General features: G+C 35.4%; 2 protein-coding genes across 3 annotated transcripts; both read right to left on the bottom strand.

The window, feature by feature from the left end:
• Positions 1-4,700: 4,700 nt before the first annotated feature.
• Positions 4,701-13,362, bottom strand: LOC110654906 (phosphatidate cytidylyltransferase 4, chloroplastic). 2 transcript variants are annotated; one of them, XM_021811034.2, is made up of 7 exons: positions 12,917-13,362; positions 12,246-12,547; positions 11,878-12,095; positions 11,208-11,332; positions 10,343-10,476; positions 9,327-9,442; positions 4,701-5,268 (listed from the first exon to the last, which is right to left on the bottom strand). In XM_021811034.2, exons 1-7 carry the CDS (start codon positions 13,175-13,177, stop codon positions 5,177-5,179), a joined length of 1,248 nt encoding a protein of 415 aa, XP_021666726.2. In that variant the 5' UTR covers positions 13,178-13,362; the 3' UTR covers positions 4,701-5,176. The 2 variants fall into 2 exon arrangements, with proteins under 2 accessions (XP_021666726.2, XP_021666727.2); XM_021811035.2 differs by having other exon boundaries at positions 11,905-12,095; positions 12,917-13,361.
• A 1,541-nt stretch (positions 13,363-14,903) lies between these two features.
• LOC110654905 (vesicle-associated protein 1-2) lies at positions 14,904-17,856 on the bottom strand. The gene is made up of 8 exons (XM_021811033.2): positions 17,674-17,856; positions 17,467-17,537; positions 17,271-17,352; positions 17,012-17,127; positions 16,753-16,917; positions 16,588-16,638; positions 15,608-15,685; positions 14,904-15,205 (listed from the first exon to the last, which is right to left on the bottom strand). The coding sequence occupies exons 1-8, from the start codon at positions 17,723-17,725 to the stop codon at positions 15,098-15,100; spliced, it is 723 nt and encodes a 240-aa protein (XP_021666725.2). The 5' UTR covers positions 17,726-17,856; the 3' UTR covers positions 14,904-15,097.
• Positions 17,857-18,078: the final 222 nt, after the last annotated feature.

Below are 18,078 nucleotides of genomic sequence, written 5' to 3'. Positions count from 1 at the left end.
TATTATTAATTTTTTTTTATTAAAAATTTTAATTAGCAAAACCTCAAATCCTCCGGGGCAATGCAATATGAGCTTTGCTAACCTGCAATTGGCTAATTGGAGAGAACGAGTGAGTGAATGAGGCGTGGGATGCAATGATTGGAGGAGAAGCTAAGTGAGACCGAAAGACTTCCAAGTAGAAACTCTTCAAATAAGAGAGGAGAAAGTCTCTGATTACAGTGTACGAAAGAGCGATCCAACGATGGAGACTTGTTCTCATATGGTGCAATTGCTGGGGATAGCGACATCGAAAATGACAAGCGGATAGGTACATATCTTCCGCTCTCTCGAGTCTCAAGCAACTTACGAAGTGGGGCACAAAAAGCAGAATGAATGGTCATTATCTTAGGTGGTGCCACGTGTACGGTCAATGCTAATGTAAGGCTTGACGATTGCACGTACAATTGGATGATTGCGATCCAAATTTCAACGGCGGGAAAATGGAAGAGCGGGTGGGACCAGCCTTCCATGGCCTGCGAGATACAGTATATGAACATGAATGATGTCATCTATGATGATATGTCAGGATCAAGTGATCCTGACCGTTGGATCAATGCAGTTTAAGGGTTACTACTGCGTGCCTGTTAAAAACTGGATGGTACAATACAAAACGCGTAATTGAATTGAATGTGAAGACTCGAAGAGTGATTTTAGAAATCTGTAATGATAAGTCACATTCGATTAATTTAGAGTATTTTATTAAATTCGTATTCTTATTCTTGAAAAATAGAAAACAAATCATCCCAAAATTCCCTTGGAAACTGGAATTTTTCACTTTCCTGGGTTGGTTGAGATGCTTGGCTGCTTCATTGCAGGTTTGTTTTTGGGGCGAGCGGGTATGTGTTTTCTTGCAAATTCTTTTCATGAGAGATTCTAATTTGTCAAATATTACAGGAATTAATTACTTCAGAGAATTTCTTAGGGAATTCTTTTTTCATTGATATATCTGATCATGGGAACAATTTTGAAGTAGTTTATTTTATAGAGTGAGAATTTGAAATTAAAATCAGTAACAAAAGGAATTTCCTTATCTGCAGATAACAAAAGATTGAATGTATAGTCATTGTCGGAGCAGTTTTTGCTGGCCTTGTTCTATTCTTTCAAGTCTTAGATGGAGTGTTTAAAGGAAGTATGTTGACCTGAATTTAATTCAAAGTTTATTTTTAAAATTTAATAAAAATTCTCGAAGAAAAGATTGTGGGAGGGGGGGGTGGTGGTGGTGGCCGGGCAATGCGAGTAGCTAGTGATGATATTTGAGGGTTTTTACGTGGGGAGAAGAAAGGGAAAGAACATAAGCAAATATACAGAAAAAGAGGCTTTCCTTATTCTCCTTGAATCATTCTCACAGAAAACCAAATTCAAAGCCCTTGCCCTGTTCTTGGATGGACCTGCCAACGCCACATTGTTTGTTTTGCCTTTAGTCACTTCAATCAATATAGCCCAAAGCAGATTCTCATGCACACAGACAGGGAGAGGGAAGAGAAAGAGAGAGAGAGAGAAAGCATCTTCTAGATATGGGAAGCCCATAAAAAAGTTGGACACTTTTCTGAAGATCTAGAAAATGGCTCTTCCTCCTCAGAAAGTATAATCATAATCAACTTTTTATTAAGGAATTGAGTAAGCACTTTTGTCTTGAAGAAGCATCCTAGGACTCTGGAATTCTCTTCAATTTCTACAACAAATTATGTAATTATAACCTAATAGACCTTTCCAGCTTTTGTCATCTTCAAACTTCATAATTGCTCACTACCCAAATAAAACAGCTACTGATGACTTGCTAATTATAATCTTCATCATCTTTTTGAAATCACTTAATGATGTATTTCGTCCTTGGTTATTTTTTGAAACTTAATTACTTATTTAGGTTTAAATTAATCCAAGTTTTCAAGAGTTCATAGCAAGAATCATATTCCTTGGTAGATTGTGGTAGGCACAAATTTGGCCGCAAGCTACGTGTCTCACATGTTTCCTTAGTAGTGAAGCCATCTATATATTTATATATAATAATGTGTTTAGATCAAAATATAATATATTATATAGAATTTAGATATACTAAAAATTATATAAAGAAGTTAATAATTAGAAAATAAAAATATATTAATGTTTGCATCACAATTTAATTTTTATATTATAGATTTTTATTTTTCATCAATCATTTAAATTAGAAGGTAGTCTACTACATTAATATTACATACTCAGAATTTTATCGTTCCTAACACACAGATGTGAGGAAAAAAAAACCATACTTACTTTTGACACTCAGAAAATCAATCTAGCATGAAAATAACTAATTAATTTTCTTTTAAATAATAATAATATGTAATTAAATTAGGGTGAATAAAAAGAGGAAAAGGCTAAAATCGATAGCTGGGGAGCATCCAACGCAAATAGCAAAGAAAAGTAAGAAAAAGAAAAGCAAAAGGTTGAGTGAGTTGGATTGAGAAACATTAGTATAGGTGGTGCAAGAAATTACAAAAAGTTCATATTCATGCGAGTTGCGAGATCTCTCTCTCGCTCTCTCGCTATATACTTTAAAAGATGCTTGCCCACCATATCTTCTCCATCTCTTCTTTAAGTTTCCTTCATTGTTTCTTTTCCTCTCTCCATTTTCTTAGTCAGCTTAGAAACTACGCATTCGGTGCATTCCACCCATTTTTATTTACAAATTGTGTTGCTTTTTTTTTTTTTTTTTTCCTTCCCTATCTCTCTTTATGTGCCAAAAACCCAAAAAGCAAGCACTCATTCTTGCGAAGAGCCACTTATGGTAGGACCTCCAATAACTGAACAAACCATTTCCCATTGGCTCTCCCATCGCTCTTCATCTTCAAGACTCTCTCTGTCTCTGGTGGAGATTTGGTTCCACACCACTTTTGCATGGATATTTTTGTTGCCTAGTTTCCGAACCAAGAGTTTTTGTTTTTATGGTTTTTGGATTTTATCTCATCCATCCAGGCCAACCTTACATTATCATGTATGTCTTTTTCTTTTCTTTTCTTCTTTTTAATTATTTTGCCTTATGTATACTTTCTTTTCTTCCCCTTCATCCAAAGGTCCCAAAAAAAAAAACACATTAAGACATGCCCTGGCCTGCACTTCCAGGAGTGCAGTGTGTAAAAATTATTGGGAGGAAAGATAGTTATTAGACCCGGCCATGGTACCTATGGATTCGATAAACAGTTTAAGATTTTAAATTGAATTGAAATCAAGAATATCAATAGCTAAGCTTGATTCTCTTTTTCTAAGATTGTGAGCTGGACCACAGTAAATCGAAATCAGTCCATGGCCAAGACTTAATAATAATAATAATAATAATAATAATAATAATAATAATAATAATATTATTATTATTATTAGTTAAGTGTGATGCCAACATAAGGCCAAAGAAGAGAAGTTAAAGAAACAAGTCCACGTGAAATTGAAAGAATTTGCAAATGTAACAACTTTGGACCATGTCTTTAGGTGGTAGTTGCCTCGAGAAATAATTGGTCACCTTCTCCTTGAATAATAGTCCTGTCTTTCGGTTATGGGATAAGAATGTGACTTTTCTTCAATTTTTATCATAATTTGGACGGCACTAGAAGGTTGACAACTTATTATGATAGCTTCATTTTTGCTATCGAAAACCACTTGACGAGCGCTGGTTGGTGAGATTTCTCTTTTCTTTAGCTTGTGGACCTCTTTTGCCTATGGATTAAGGTTGAAAAAGCCATATTTCTTTCAATCATTTTAAATGGATTAAAATGCAGCCAAAATAATAACAATAATAATAATAATTGTTGGTCAACTTGAAGAAGTAGCTTAGTGACATAAATGGTGCAATTGAGAATATAGAGAGGCCATTGTCATTTAGTTGGAATTTGGACAATTTGTGCAATATATATCGTGTAATTATCATAACCACCATGATTACTTATGATAACATCATAATTTGAGACTCCAACATGTATTACACAACAAAATTATAATTGAAGTGTCATCCCATTTGAAAATAAACATTCAGAAGAAGCAAATACGTAACCATCCCAAAATAAGGATTATGTATTTGAACCTCAAGCAGATGTCTAATTAGTCTGGTCTCATCAGACTCCTGAGTAAAAATTTCCCATTTCTAAGACTGATTCCATTTGAAGGGACCCTTTTGTATAATGCTTTAAGGGAAACACAAATATCCGCCCCTTTTTTTCAATCGCCGGGCCAATTTTATAATAATTGGATACTTGTCCCCCAAACATTTCAAACCCTTATTTCTCCCTTTTCCCTTTTGGCACAGAGTCGGGAATATTGTACCCCAATCACCTGTGGGCTTCATATCCACCTTGAATGTGAAGGCTAAGCTACGAGGCCAGAACAGCACTCTGCAAGTTGCAGAATAGGTTTTCGCATTTAAGTGGTTTACCGCAAAGTTATTTGTGTGTACCAATGGTGATACGCACAAACTACATCATGGAATCGACCCAAAAGCCCACTGCCTCGGGAGAAGAATAGAATTCCCTTGTGCCAATATGCACACAGCATTTGAATGTGTGTTACCCTCCCAATCTTATCTTTCTGTAGATATATGCAACTGCTGAAAAAAGTAATGACCAACAGATTTTCTACAACAATCAAAGCAATCATATGACTTGGAATGAGAAGGTAACATTTCCTCGGTAAGATCAGACTTGCAAAAAATGAATCGACTTTGCATTTACTATTGCAGCAAAGATTGAACAGCAATATGTATAGCAAATTAACACTGGCAAGCTGACATGGGCTGTCGCATGAAATAATAAAATGTTCACAGCCAACAAAGGCTCTACCTCAACTGTAGTTATCATCATTAATCCATGTTATCTCAGAGGACCACCACATCTGATTAGCAAGCAAAGCATAATTGACCTCACGCAATTCCACAAAGGATAAAAACAAGGCATTAACGTGTTTGCACTTGATGATCAGGCAAACATGGTAGAGTTGCTTATGCAGCTTCAGTGCCCTTCTATGAGATTTTTAGAAGAAAACTTTTCTGTCTGCCCCATAGATGCTCCAACTTTAATCAAGTATTTGCTCGTTTCTGGTTTAGCTTTCTAGAATGAGGCAAACTCAAAAAGTTCAGTCTTTCGTATTTTTTTCTTGCTATTGGTCAATGGTTTTCACGTCAAACTCCATAAAGTGGTAGGAAAGTTTTGACAAATGAGTATGCAAGTGCACCCGTGAAAATGTAGCTGTCCACTCGGTCCAGTATTCCACCTGCACGCCAATATTAGAGAATAAAAAAAGTGGTATTTAACTCAAATGCATGATAGACAAGGATACCAATTAAAGATAAAAAATATACCACAAGGGAAAAAAAGTTTTATCGGTGTATTGGCCCAGTCTGTCAACTTATTGTCCAACGGTCAAACAAGGTAGCAGAATTCACATTATAGAACAAGACTAAAATGTCTTAAGGATGTATGCAAAACTATAATGGATTAAATCACCTTACATTATCAGCCTGACAAATAAATTGATAAAGAACAAGCTTTCACAAAGAGCAAATCCAGTACTGATACTTTTTATCTTTAACATGTTAAAAAGAATGGTCATGCTAGCCTGCAGGCAGGACTTGTTTCCAAAGAAAAAGTACCTGATCATTCCATTTTAATCTTTGATTTTCAGGTGTTTGAATCGGCAAGTCAGGAGCATCATATAGAACAAAAAAGAGGGAGTACACTACAAAGGCACATTCACATCCACCATAGTCCTTTCATACAAAAAAAATTTTGAAGAGGAGGAGATGGTGAAGAAAAGAAAATCAGTACCACTGCATTTTCTCTAACTGTTTACCCTTCAACCTAACATTTGCCTTTATCCTTTCTTTGCCAAGTACCTGGAGTTAGCATGTTCATCTCCATGCCTCCTCTTCTGAAGACATTTCTTTTTGCGTGTTTTCTCTAGTTTCATTCATCAATAGAATTGGAGCACATACAACAGGGCCTTGTTTAGGGTTTTAAATTATATTCAGAAAGTATACTAAGAACATTGGAACACAGACAAAATTCAGGGTTCTAGTAACCCTAATTAATCACCTCTCCCTTTTCTCTGGGCACGGGTGTTACGAAGCAGAGTTTTGAAGACCCAAACCTGCAGAAGAAGGATATCGAGAAAGAAGGGAAGAGAAAGGGAGAGAGAAAGAAGTAGAGAGAGAGAAGAATAGAGAGAACAGTGCTTTGTATTATTCAATTTAGGGGTGAGCATTCGGTTCGAACCGAACCGAACCAAATTAAATTACCAAAACCGAATTACTATATTTTAGAACTGAACCGAACCGAACTGAAATAAATAAAAAATCGAATCGAACCGAATCACTTTATTTCAGTTTGGTTCGATTCAAACCGATCGGATCCGAATTTGCTTATTTTTTAATTTAGACTTGATTTTCAAGTTATTTGATTTGATTTTAAATTTAATTTGAACCTAATAACCATTAATCAATGAAATTAAGCAATTTATATATATAAAATTACATATAATTCATAAATTCCTCATAAAAATAAATTAATTCAAAAATAAAAAATACTATTCGGTTTGATTTGGTTCAAACCGGTTTTTTTTCTAAAAAACCGAACCGAACAGAAATAATCGAAATTTTTAAAATATAGAACCGAACTGAACCGAACTGAATTATATCAAAAACCGAACTGAATTACCAAACTAAGGAGGTTCGGTTCAGTTTTTCGATTTAAACCGAATAGTGCTCACCCCTAATTCAATTCTTGGCTGACCCTCATTAGTTACAATGCTCCCTATTTACAATATTTTACTCCTATACATTATCATAGCTCCTATTCTCTTCATTATCATAACATTCCCCACCTCTTGAAATCATTCCTATCCTCAAGAATGAATATGAAAAGGTTCCATGAAAAAAAGAAAAATTCTTCTGTTCAAGCATCTTGAATGCTAAGGTTAAAGCTGCACTTGAATGCTAGAACTTGATTGGTAGAAAGCATTTATCTGGACTATATTTCCCTTCCAAGTGTAATGTGTTGTCTTATTTAGCCATTGCACATTCTCCCTCCAACGACAGAATCTTAATTTTGATTTTATTTCTTTGCCACTTCTCACACACTCATCCTCTTTGAGAAGTAAAATCTTAGAGGAACCAAACTCCAAATCATAACCATGAAACCCAAAACCAACCTCTTCAGCAACCTTAATTACCTTTAAGTCGTCTAGCTTATATCATGTGGTTGGAAAGGCCTGCATGTAGCAAAAATAATGCCCAGACATGTAGCAAAGGTAATGCCCACAAGTGGATAAAAATCCATTATGTACCATAGTTGCTTAAAGATGAGACTTCAAATGTGCTTGACTGTCATTACTCCCTTGACTGCCATTGGTGTAGGGTTTCAAGTCCAATCTAATGGAAACTCTATATGCTTGCCAATCTTCTCAATAAATGATGATCCCCTTGCCTTGTAGGAGCCTGGTCTATCATAAATTGTCGCTCCTCTTCCTCCTTACAATTGTCACGTCCAAACTTTGTTCCAAAATCTGTAATTTGGTACATCTTGGTGAGAGATTCTAGAGCATCTTGAATAGTTACCAAATCCTCAATTTCCACACTCAAGTCAATCAGAAATTCATGTTTATTAAAACAGTGACATAGTTGCAATATAGCAGCGATCCATCAATATATGCTCTGTCCAATACTCTGTAGAAATTTGTTTTTGATCGCCGGAGATCTGTTTTTCCAACTTGGCCTACAACGGTCTTTCCTCGAATTGGCAATCCCAATTCACCTCCATTGTTCCAATTCTCAAAACCTAGATTATTCTCACCATTTGCACCATTTATATCAGCTTCAAAACTTTGAAATTCCTGAACAATCTCCTCTGAATATTCAGGTTGAAATTCTTGAACAGTCTTCTCTTCATCACTAATAATATCAATCTCTTTAACATCAAAATCCCTTGTCTCTCTGTTTTGAACCAGCAATCCCATTTTACAGCCATTATTCCAAGAATTCTCAATTACACAGTTGTTGGTTTCTGCATCTTAAATTGGCTTCTAAAACGTTTCCCATCTCCAATCCCTTTTTTCTAAAAACTCATTTTGTCTTTTAATATTTCTTTGCAAACGTTCAATCAGACCCAGAATGATCTGTTGCCGCCAAGGTTCTATTTCCATGGCCTAATAGTAAAAGGGCTTAGTGTGGGTTACAACAAAAACAGAAGGGAAAGATTTATTTTCAAGAAAATTGGGTAAAAGAGTTGAAAATGAAAGGATTTGAAACAGAGAAGAAATTCAAGAAAGAAACCCTAATTTCAGGTTTCTTGGGAAAAGAAAGAAATTAAGGAAAAGAGAAAGAAGACATTGCAGAGAATTAGAGAAGGAAGAAAGAAATATAAAGAGAAAGAAATCTGGATTTCAAGAAAGAAAAAAAGAATGGAAGGAAGAAGAAGAGAATTTCAATAAAGAAGGAGAACAAGAAAGAATGAGAAAGAAGAAAGGAAGAAAAAGGAAACAGAAGAAGAAGAAGAAGAAGAAAGAAACCTGGAATTTGTGAAGGTAGCCCCTGATCTGGAATTGTTTGCGACTCCAACAACTCATTTGGAAGCAAAGCCCATCCTCGAACAGGGCTCTGATACCAATTTGTTACTTAGGAGAGTTTGGGAGAGAGAAAGAAGGGTAGAGAAAGAAAGAAAAATAGAGAGAGAAGTGCTTTGTATTGTTCAGTTCTTGGCTGACCCTCATCAGTTACAATGCTCCCTATTTATAATGTTTTACCCCTATACATTATCATAGCTCCTATTCTCTTCATTAATAACAACAGGCAGAGCAGAACCTACGTATTCCAAGGATTCCATGCAATCCACAAAATTATGATAAGACTACTGTGATCTTCAAAGGAAAGCCATGAACTGAAGAAATTACCATACAGCTATAATCACTGCATTCATTGAGCATTCCTTCTTCATAACAAAAAGCCCTTAGCTACAGATGTCCATTATGTTTTTTGACCTTCTTCATACTTCGATTGTTTCAAGTCATATGGAAACAGTGGGAAGGGCTGAAAATGAATACTAAGAGAAATTTTGGTGACGTCACAATATCCAAGAGGATGATGTAAACCAAAAAAAAAAAAAAAAAGCAACTACAAAGATTTTCATTGAGCACACAAACAACATATTAAACTAGCTATGTATCTCCAAAAAAAAAAAAAAAAAAAAAAAAAAGATAAAACAAGTATCATATGAAAAAAAAATTCTTTCAGAAAAATGTCTGATCTGAGAAGTTTAACATGAGCTGGAAGTCATTACCGTGTCCAGGTATGAGAGAACCAGAGTCCTTGACACCTGCATCTCGTTTGATCATTGATTCCGTAAGATCACCAAATATTGACCCAAAGAAATTCAGAAACCCAAAAGCTATTGCACTGGCAGCCATTGAAAAGCAAATGTCAAATTCCCTTTGATATATTCCAAATCAATAAATAATGTAAGTTCACATATTTCTTATCTTTTAAAGGACGATTCAAGTTGTTCCAACAGAAGATAAAACCAGATCAACAAATATTACTTTCCAAGATTTTCTAATTTCTAAATAGATGAAATGATTGACTTTGTATATGCCAGCACATTACCATATCATGACTTCCATTACAAAGTCACCTATTTATTTCATTTGCTTAACAGAAAGAAAAATAAATGATTAAACTCACTAAGCATTTCTTCTGCAACTAACCTCAGCTACTTAGAGGGACATTCTTAGCATGCAAAGCATGCATGTGAAAATTAAAACAGGATAACACATCATAATACTGCATTAAAATCGGTATTGAATCCTTACAAAGAAAAATTAATAAATAAATGCACGTCCAACATTCGACTCTTTCAGTGCAGCTATCAGGCATGCCTGACAAAGCATGAAACAATTTGCTGAACAAAGCAGATGAAAATATGTCCCTAGTTTATTTGCATTGTATGTAGGTTTACCCATTGGTAGTAGAGATTAAAAGCTCTTGGACATTGAAAAGGTTTGTACATGTTACCCTATTTACACATATAGAGTTATAGACACACCACTGAGACATTTACGCATTAATAGTTTAATAACATACATGGTGCAATATTTTCTTATTATTATCCAATTCCACTGGATATTTTAGCAAACTGCAAATTTTGCATTCATAATGGGCCTGCTTATATTAATGCTTCCTGGAATAATTGACCCACAAAATTTTATTGATAAGAAATATGCATTTGTTTGAGTGTGTGTCTGTGTGAGAGAAAATATTTTAGAATGACTTGGTACCATGCCAACAACGATTGAATACCTTAGCAATGATGTTGGCCAGGACAAAATCTTTGATAGTATCACAGAAGTTGCTATACAGCCACCCAAGCCTGCAATAGTCCCTTCCCATGTCTTCTTTGGACTAATACTAGTTAATGGTGTCCTCCCAAATGCCTGCATTAGACTAGGAAAACTGTCTCATACTATTCAACAATAGGATGAACAGGGAAAGAGAATGAAGATGAAAGTGATATAAAAAAATTAAGAAGAAGAATAAAAATGTATTAGAATGACAAGAAGAATATGATGATGTCAATGCACCATAGAAGAATATGATGATGTCAATGCACCATTTCTTAACCAGATAGCCTAATTCCACAATCCAGCAACCATGTAAATTGAATACTTGGCATGTTCATATAACTCAAAGAAGAAAGGAATTCTGTTTTCCAATGCATTAATCATATTTCATCATTATCCTTCTATTTCAGAAAATAGCTTTGGCTGTTGATACTACAATTTCAGTTTAAATTTACAGTGGAAACCATTGCGATGATCATTTTTGTTATGAATGATAAACTCAATAATTAGGGGGACAATTTTCAATGAAAATATTTTAAAATTGAAATAGGCTTTAGGAATAACAGATTTGACCCAAGTTTCCTGAAAGGTAAAGAGTCAAAATGAGCCATAATTTTAGTACATTTTGCAAATTAATGGCTAGGAAAAAAATTATGTGACAAAAGCAGGAGATAATATACATGTACATAAGCGTGTTTGCATATTTGCAGATGCATGTTTGTGATTTGGATTAATATTCCTTTTCCTTTACATATATCATCAGACGTGATAATTATTGCTTCTAGTATACTGAATATCTAGAACTATTTCAAAAGTCCAAATACCTTGCCACCTATAAAAGCAAACGTATCAGCAGCTATGATGCAGCTAAAACAAATCAGGGTTGCCACAAGGCCCACAGTCCAATGAGCTTGGCCTCCAAAAAGAACAGGCCATAATGCTCCTATTCCTGCCAAACAAAAAGCAGACAACATTAAATGGGATAATTTTGATTTTAATTTGAAAGAAATAGCGTTAGAAAATCCAGCCCATCATCTCCATGCATCATTTAACATCATACCATATTTCATTTAGAGAAAATGAGATTCTCATCCTTAATCTCTTCATATGCAGGTCCAACAGAAAATAAAGGAAAACTGAAACAGAGATAAGTACAACAAATGGGATTGATGCGTTGGATTTAGAAATTGCTCATTCTTATTGGTTAGAGCATCTTATCTAAAAGCTCGAGTTATGATTGAAAAACTCTATATGTTACATTAATCCACATCATATTTCATACACAATTGACTTAAATTCATGCTCTCAATAACCAAAGAACCATTGCTATGATACTGCAGAATCATTATTTTTAAACGTGTGAACACTGAACACATGAAATACATGAATAGGCCAAATTTCATCAGCGTTTCATACATTATAATTTGCTAACCATGAGTGAAATGAGAGAAGGATGTTATTGCATGACAATATTAGGCAAATCAAGTTACCCACCAATTATGATTAAAAATATATTCTTACTAGTGTTCAAGGCTGGGACTGCCAACCCACACCGAAGCTTGACCCAGAAACAAGGAAGATAGCCGCAATAAAATAACCCAAACATAGTACTACTAAGCTGAGCAAAGCGAGGATTCCCTCTTTGCAGAAGCAATGACATTGCCACAACAAAAGCAGCAAAAGTCACTGGAATGTCAATCTGACCAAAATACCTGACCATGTATTAGAATATACCAATCAGCAACTAATATAAGATATGCCCTTAAACCTAAGAAAGAAACAGCTCAGAAAAGTGACAGTCAAGAAGCAATGGATTCTCAGTTGAGTTAGCACAAGAATTTAAGGCAAGTTGCCAATCTTACAAGGTAATTAGAGGCATGACAGCACATATAACAGAGCAAACTCGTGAGGCATAACGAGGAGGAGGTGTCATCCCTGCTGCAATTCCACGACTTCTAACCAATTCAAAGTACTCACGAGCACCAACAAATACAATAGCTGCGAAGGCCAAAGTGAAAACCCATCCTCCAGCCAAGACAACACCTCCAGCAGAAAATCCAATCCCAAGCCCAAAAACAATTCTTTTCCTCAACTGACTCCCTTTCTGTTGAGGCTCTGAGACAATTCCCTCTTTTTCCGGTAATTTATAGCCATTGTCGACTTCCTACAACTAACCCCATTTCAGTAATCCCATTCAATTATCAATACATACAAAGGAACTAATGAAACAACATATGTAAACTGCATGTACTGAATTATATTAAGCGCCATCGTGATTCCAAGTTAACAATCTTCATCAATCACTTCAACAAATACTGGTAAAATTCGCTTTGTCTTATACTCAAAACCGAAATTGAAATGGTGAAAACATCTTCCTACTCTTTAAGCACAAGTTCCATATTGATATATAGTGAATGCCAAAAAATTTCCAAATGGGAATTTAATTGCTATAACTAAAACATAATATGAACCGCAAGAAGCACCAATTATATTCACTATGAGGTTATATGAATGTAGATGAAGTTAAAAGTACCTCTTTAACGTCTTCCTGGCCAAGCCTATCTGGCTCAGATCTGGCAACGGCCGAAACCAAGTGGCGCATCGCTGAAATGCTGTTTGCGTTGACCGGAAACGTAGCCTTGGATCCATTCAAGACCAGCTTGAGGTTTAATTTCGAACATCGTCGAGCATGAATTAGGGTTTTCTTCGATAAAGGACGGCAGGGGCGAGCACATAGACAAGTCACTGAGAGTGGTATCAGATTGTACCTCTCAATTTCCACAAGAGAAGCCATGGAAATCAGCGAGCAGGCAATAATGATAGTAATAATAATAATAATCGAAAATTGGTCAGCTGAATTTTAAAAGCATGATGATTTTGCACAAAAGCTCTGCAATTTAAGAAAACTGGTTTTAATGGTCGTCTTGTGGATAGCAGATTTTTTCTTTTTCTTTTTCTTTTTCTTTTTCTTTTTCTTTTTTGCCCTTTTTTGGGTGGCTTTTTATGGTAGGGTCGTTTCTTGAGAGAGTAGCTCAAGCTCAGAACTGCGACCCACGCACCTTGCGATGCGCGTGGCATTGTAGACACCGAATGTAGTTTCCATTGCGATAGGGTTCGGATTGGATGCAGCTGGAGCATTTTTTTATTCATAGAAACATTTTTTTTTTAATAGTGAAAAGCGAATTTCACAATTATCTAAGCCAAGAAATTAGGTGTATCCTCTAGTTTGTATCGGATTATGCGCCTCGGGAGAAGCTCGCTATCACAGTGTCTCTAAAATCCAATCGACTATCAATCCCTTAATCCCGCGAATAGCAGCAGCAGAATCTAAATAGCAAAACATGACAGATCAGATTCAGAACTCGAAACAGTGAAGTTAAGCGAAATCGAAGAAGAAGAAGAATAAGTGGACGAGCCTGGGATTCCCAACAGGATTGTGATGAAGCAGGGGATATCAGAGTCCCAAAAACAAAGGCTATTGAGAATCGCGGAACACGAAATCAGAATGGATTCGGCTCAGAAGTAGAGTCAACCGCGGAATTATCATTTTGAAGAAATGAGGAATTATCATTTTTATGTGTGTAGTTTGAAACTTTTCAGTTTTAATGCATTATGTTTGTTTTGTATTCTGAAGGTCATTAAGAGGGTTTCTAGCAGTAAGAGATCTAGAGAGAGTAGCAGCTGCTCATGATTTTACATGGACTGACAGGGAAATTGACTGATATGATACATTGCTTTGATAGTGACGGAGATGAGAAGCTCGGTTCTTGCTCTTCATTTTGTTCAGTTTTCCTTAGTTTTATCAATTAATATAATGCAAATATATTATTACTGGTTAGTCTTAATGGTACATTGGAAAAGGATACAAAAATGATCATGGTTGATCAGTGATTGTGACTCTGATTATTTGTCTGGATTGGTCTTGTCTAATGACCAAATGTAAGCTTGATGTGCTTCAGGAATGTGTTCAGGCTCTGGAATGAAGTTGGACCATCAATTCCCACCCTCCACAAGTGTTTCTTTATTTTTTTTTCAAAAGCCCTTCACGGGTGTAGCAAATGTAACATAATGATTATCCAGAGGCTCCTTCTATTGAACCTTTTTGTGCTAATGCTTGGCCGGAGTCTCACATATTTTGTAAATTGAATTTGCATCCTTCTGGGAATTAATTTTTATCTTCAACAATATTTGTCTGTTACCTAACATGCCCTTAATTTAAAAAACAAAATTGTGTTCAAAGCAGTAATTTCCAGAACCAAGAAAAGTACTTCTCGTCTTGCTAAAATGCTGAAGCAATTCGCAGCTCTGCAAGAAACATGAGCACCGAGGCAGCACATGAAAACTTTGGGGCCTTAAACTTGGCTCCAGCAAATAAAATCAAATAGCCTAACCCCAAGGTTGGGGCTGACCTGACTGCAAGGCCCTGTAAGCCATCTTGGCGCAGCTCTCACACGGCTCATTATAACATGAAAATTATGAACATGTACATCCATATGAGGACAAATGTACGCGAGAGAGCGTTGAGGGAAAAATACTCACCAATAAGTTTTGCAAATCACAGAACCTACATTAAAATAGTGAACAACAATTTCATCTTACCAGTCATAACATTTGACATGTTTCTCTAAGGTCAATACAGACCCATAAGTTAACATTCCACATTCCAATTTTTCAGCAAGGATGTCAGGCAATCATTGACAGGCAACTTGACCGGTCATGTCCCTTTCATGAGGTATCCCAATATGATGCCAATCAAACCAACAACAATAACGTATATATATGGGATACCACCGCGACTTCTGGATTGATGCATCAACAGCTCCTGCAATGAAATTGTGCAGGCGTTCAGTTTTAAAATAGGATGGTATTTGGGTTGCAATTTTTTTTCCTTTTTTCAACAATAAACATATCATTATCACATTTTTGGGTGTCAGTAACAGGTAAATAATTAAAAGCAAATGCTAATATCACAAAAAGCCATTTCATGAATTTCTTAATGGATGCAAAAGAACTGTATAACCAGTCTTTAGCATTTGCTAATTATGTTTATATTGTGTCTACTGATTTGCAAGGTGTTTATTTAGAGAGCACATTTTTCTAGTCTTTTCCATTATTCCATACCTTTTGTTAATACCAGTAACAAAGATCTCAAAAAAGGTAAACGATTGATAGCTGTTTTAGTAGCATTACAGCACAAAACCTTGCATAATAAAAAGTGCATTACCAGTTCTTCTCGAAGCTTCTTGTTTTGCTGAATAGCAGAATTTTTCTCCTCAGTCAGCTTTGAAATAAGAGTCCTTGCCTGAAAATACAAGTATTACTCCAAGTAAAAGCGTCAGTTACTCTACAATAGCACAATGATCTATCAAGTTCATTCAATGTTTGAGAGATCAGCATTGAATTTCAATAGACCATAAGATGCTTTTACAAAATTTATTGTTTTCCATGCAATTGCAATGATAAGAAACGAATTACACAGGAATAAGATAAACAGATTACAATGCCAAATACCTAAAAGAAATACATATTATCATTAAAACAATAACTCATCCATGATATGCCTCAAAATGTGGCAAATTTGAAGGTCTCAGCCCTCATTAATTCCATCAAACTGGTTCATGGAAGGTCCAGGCTAATGGCCAGATCCTAGCTGTGCATGCAGCATGCCATTATCAAAGATCGAGTAATAAAATCAACAAATGAGATGGATCAGTAAATTACCCAAACAACTAATGGCAAAGGTATTTCAGATTCTAATATGTTGCAGAACTACCTAATTACCAAACCATTAAAGAGATAGTTTGACCAATTTTTAAGAAATTCCAAGATATTAGCTTAAAATTGATCAGAAGATTTATCCAGACTCGAGTAAAATGCAATAATCTGTGAGTGGGAAGGAATGTTATCAAAAAGACTATATACAAGAGATCTTTTTCTGAACATGTGTATGACAAGATCATATCACTCATCATACCATGAACTGTTCATATATATATATATATATATATATATATATATATATATATATATATATTTGCTTTCAAAAGTAAATGAATTACAAGTCAAAGCAAACAAAAGAAACAATGAGAAATTAGTGGCACACAAGAGGTCATCACAATTTTATCATTAAATAGTTTTTCTGTCAGTTATGAAGGACTCCAAAATTTGATGGTAAAGTGAAAAAAAGAAAAGAAAAGAAGTTACCTCAGATGAGTTATCTTGAGGCTCGTGTCTCTCAACATGAGTTCTTGAAACCTATAGGCACCAGTTGCACAGTCACAACAAAATCCACTAAAATGTAATGGGAAAAAAAATAAAGATCAAAGCACGAAATAAATGAATTCAAGAACAAAGACATCAAAAACTCACAACTGTTCGTTCAGAGGTGCTCAGACTCCCATCGTCAGACACAGAAGCTCTGGGTGAAGAACCTTCCTCCGATCCTTCTCGAACCGGTGATGGAGGTCTAGGAGGAGCAACATAAACAACCATCAATTTGCACTCTTCAACATGATGTCCTGCCTCTTTATTGAACTAAGAATCAGAAAATAGAAAAACCCATTAGTGAAAGCCATAAATTAAGTTGATTGGACCCAAAAAAAGGATAAAAGAGTGCTTGTACTATTACCATCTCTGCATTGACATCCTTTGCGGTAGCTCCAGGACTTGCAACTACACTCTGAAGTAAAAACTTGTCCTTGCATTGCATATCAGGAGGCGCCTCCTTTTGTGCTTGCATTGTAACTGATTTAAGTAAATTGACAATCAATCACCAAATAACTTAACACAGAATGAGTAACCAGGGCTGATCAGTAAATCAGACACTAATGAAAGAGAATGTCATCCAACACAATGAGGTAATTGGAAAAAGACGGAGAGAAAAGGACCTATAACATCACAAGTGGACCTTGGCGACACAACCCCAGTATTAGGCCTAACACAGTACTTTTTTGGATTCGTCGTCTTAACCTAAAATTACCAGCCAAATGAAAATTACAAAATTCTAGGGCACAAGAAGTCCCAAAAAAATACCGAAAGGATTACAATAAATGCATGAAAATTTTGAAGCTAAGATTAAATTACCTTGAAAGCCACATAATTGTCGCTCTTATTTAACAGCTGTAGGGAACAAGAGATCTGCTTCCTCAATTCAACTTCTCCGAAGAAAAAGATAAAAAAAGACAAATTTAGAAAAAAAAAAATCGAAACAGGAAAAGCAAAACCAAGAATCTGAAAACAGAGGGAAGCAGGCAGCTTAGCAAGGCAAAACTTAGTTGTGAAGGAGCTTACATGGAAATTGGAGCTCCTGAGGCTCGACGCTGAGAAGGTAGCCGGCACTCATTCCGTTGCGGTCGGCGAGAAAGCGACGGAGAGAGGAAGGGATCCAAGTGAAAACGAGAGAGGGAGAGAGAGACGAAACAACGCGCGAGACAGTGTCCGACTCTGATGTTAAGTTGGTGTTCAGTGCGTGTGTGTTTTTTTTTATATAATTAAAATAGTGGTTTAATGGTCGATTTTTATCCTACACATCTTGGATTCAATTTAGTCAATTTTTTATTTTTTTTTAAATAATTCAAAATTTTAATTTCAACTTAATTTAGCATAAAAATGATAAAATTAAATTTTTTTATTGTTAATCAAATAAAAAATAAAATTAAAAAATTAAAATTTTTAATTTTTATCAAATTAAAAATT

This window comes from Hevea brasiliensis, chromosome 9, assembly GCF_030052815.1.
Source record: "Hevea brasiliensis isolate MT/VB/25A 57/8 chromosome 9, ASM3005281v1, whole genome shotgun sequence".
NCBI classification, from domain to species: domain Eukaryota; kingdom Viridiplantae; phylum Streptophyta; class Magnoliopsida; order Malpighiales; family Euphorbiaceae; genus Hevea; species Hevea brasiliensis.
The sequence above is the reverse complement of the archived record's forward strand: the minus strand, read 5'-3'. Positions and strand labels throughout refer to the sequence as shown.

Coding starts and splice junctions, on each gene's coding strand:
- LOC110654905 (XM_021811033.2), bottom strand. CDS start 17,725: ATGAGTGCCGGCTACCTTCTCAGCGTCGAGCCTCAGGAGCTCCAATTT. Junction 17,538..17,673: donor TCAGGAGCTCCAATTTCCAT/GTAAGCTCCTTC, acceptor TCTTCGGAGAAG/TTGAATTGAGGAAGCAGATC. Junction 15,206..15,607: donor AGAAGCTTCGAGAAGAACTG/GTAATGCACTTT, acceptor ATTTCATTGCAG/GAGCTGTTGATGCATCAATC.
- LOC110654906 (XM_021811034.2), bottom strand. CDS start 13,177: ATGGCTTCTCTTGTGGAAATTGAGAGGTACAATCTGATACCACTCTCA. Junction 12,096..12,245: donor GTCATGCCTCTAATTACCTT/GTAAGATTGGCA, acceptor ATACATGGTCAG/GTATTTTGGTCAGATTGACA. Junction 5,269..9,326: donor TTCTCTCATACCTGGACACG/GTAATGACTTCC, acceptor ATTGGCGTGCAG/GTGGAATACTGGACCGAGTG.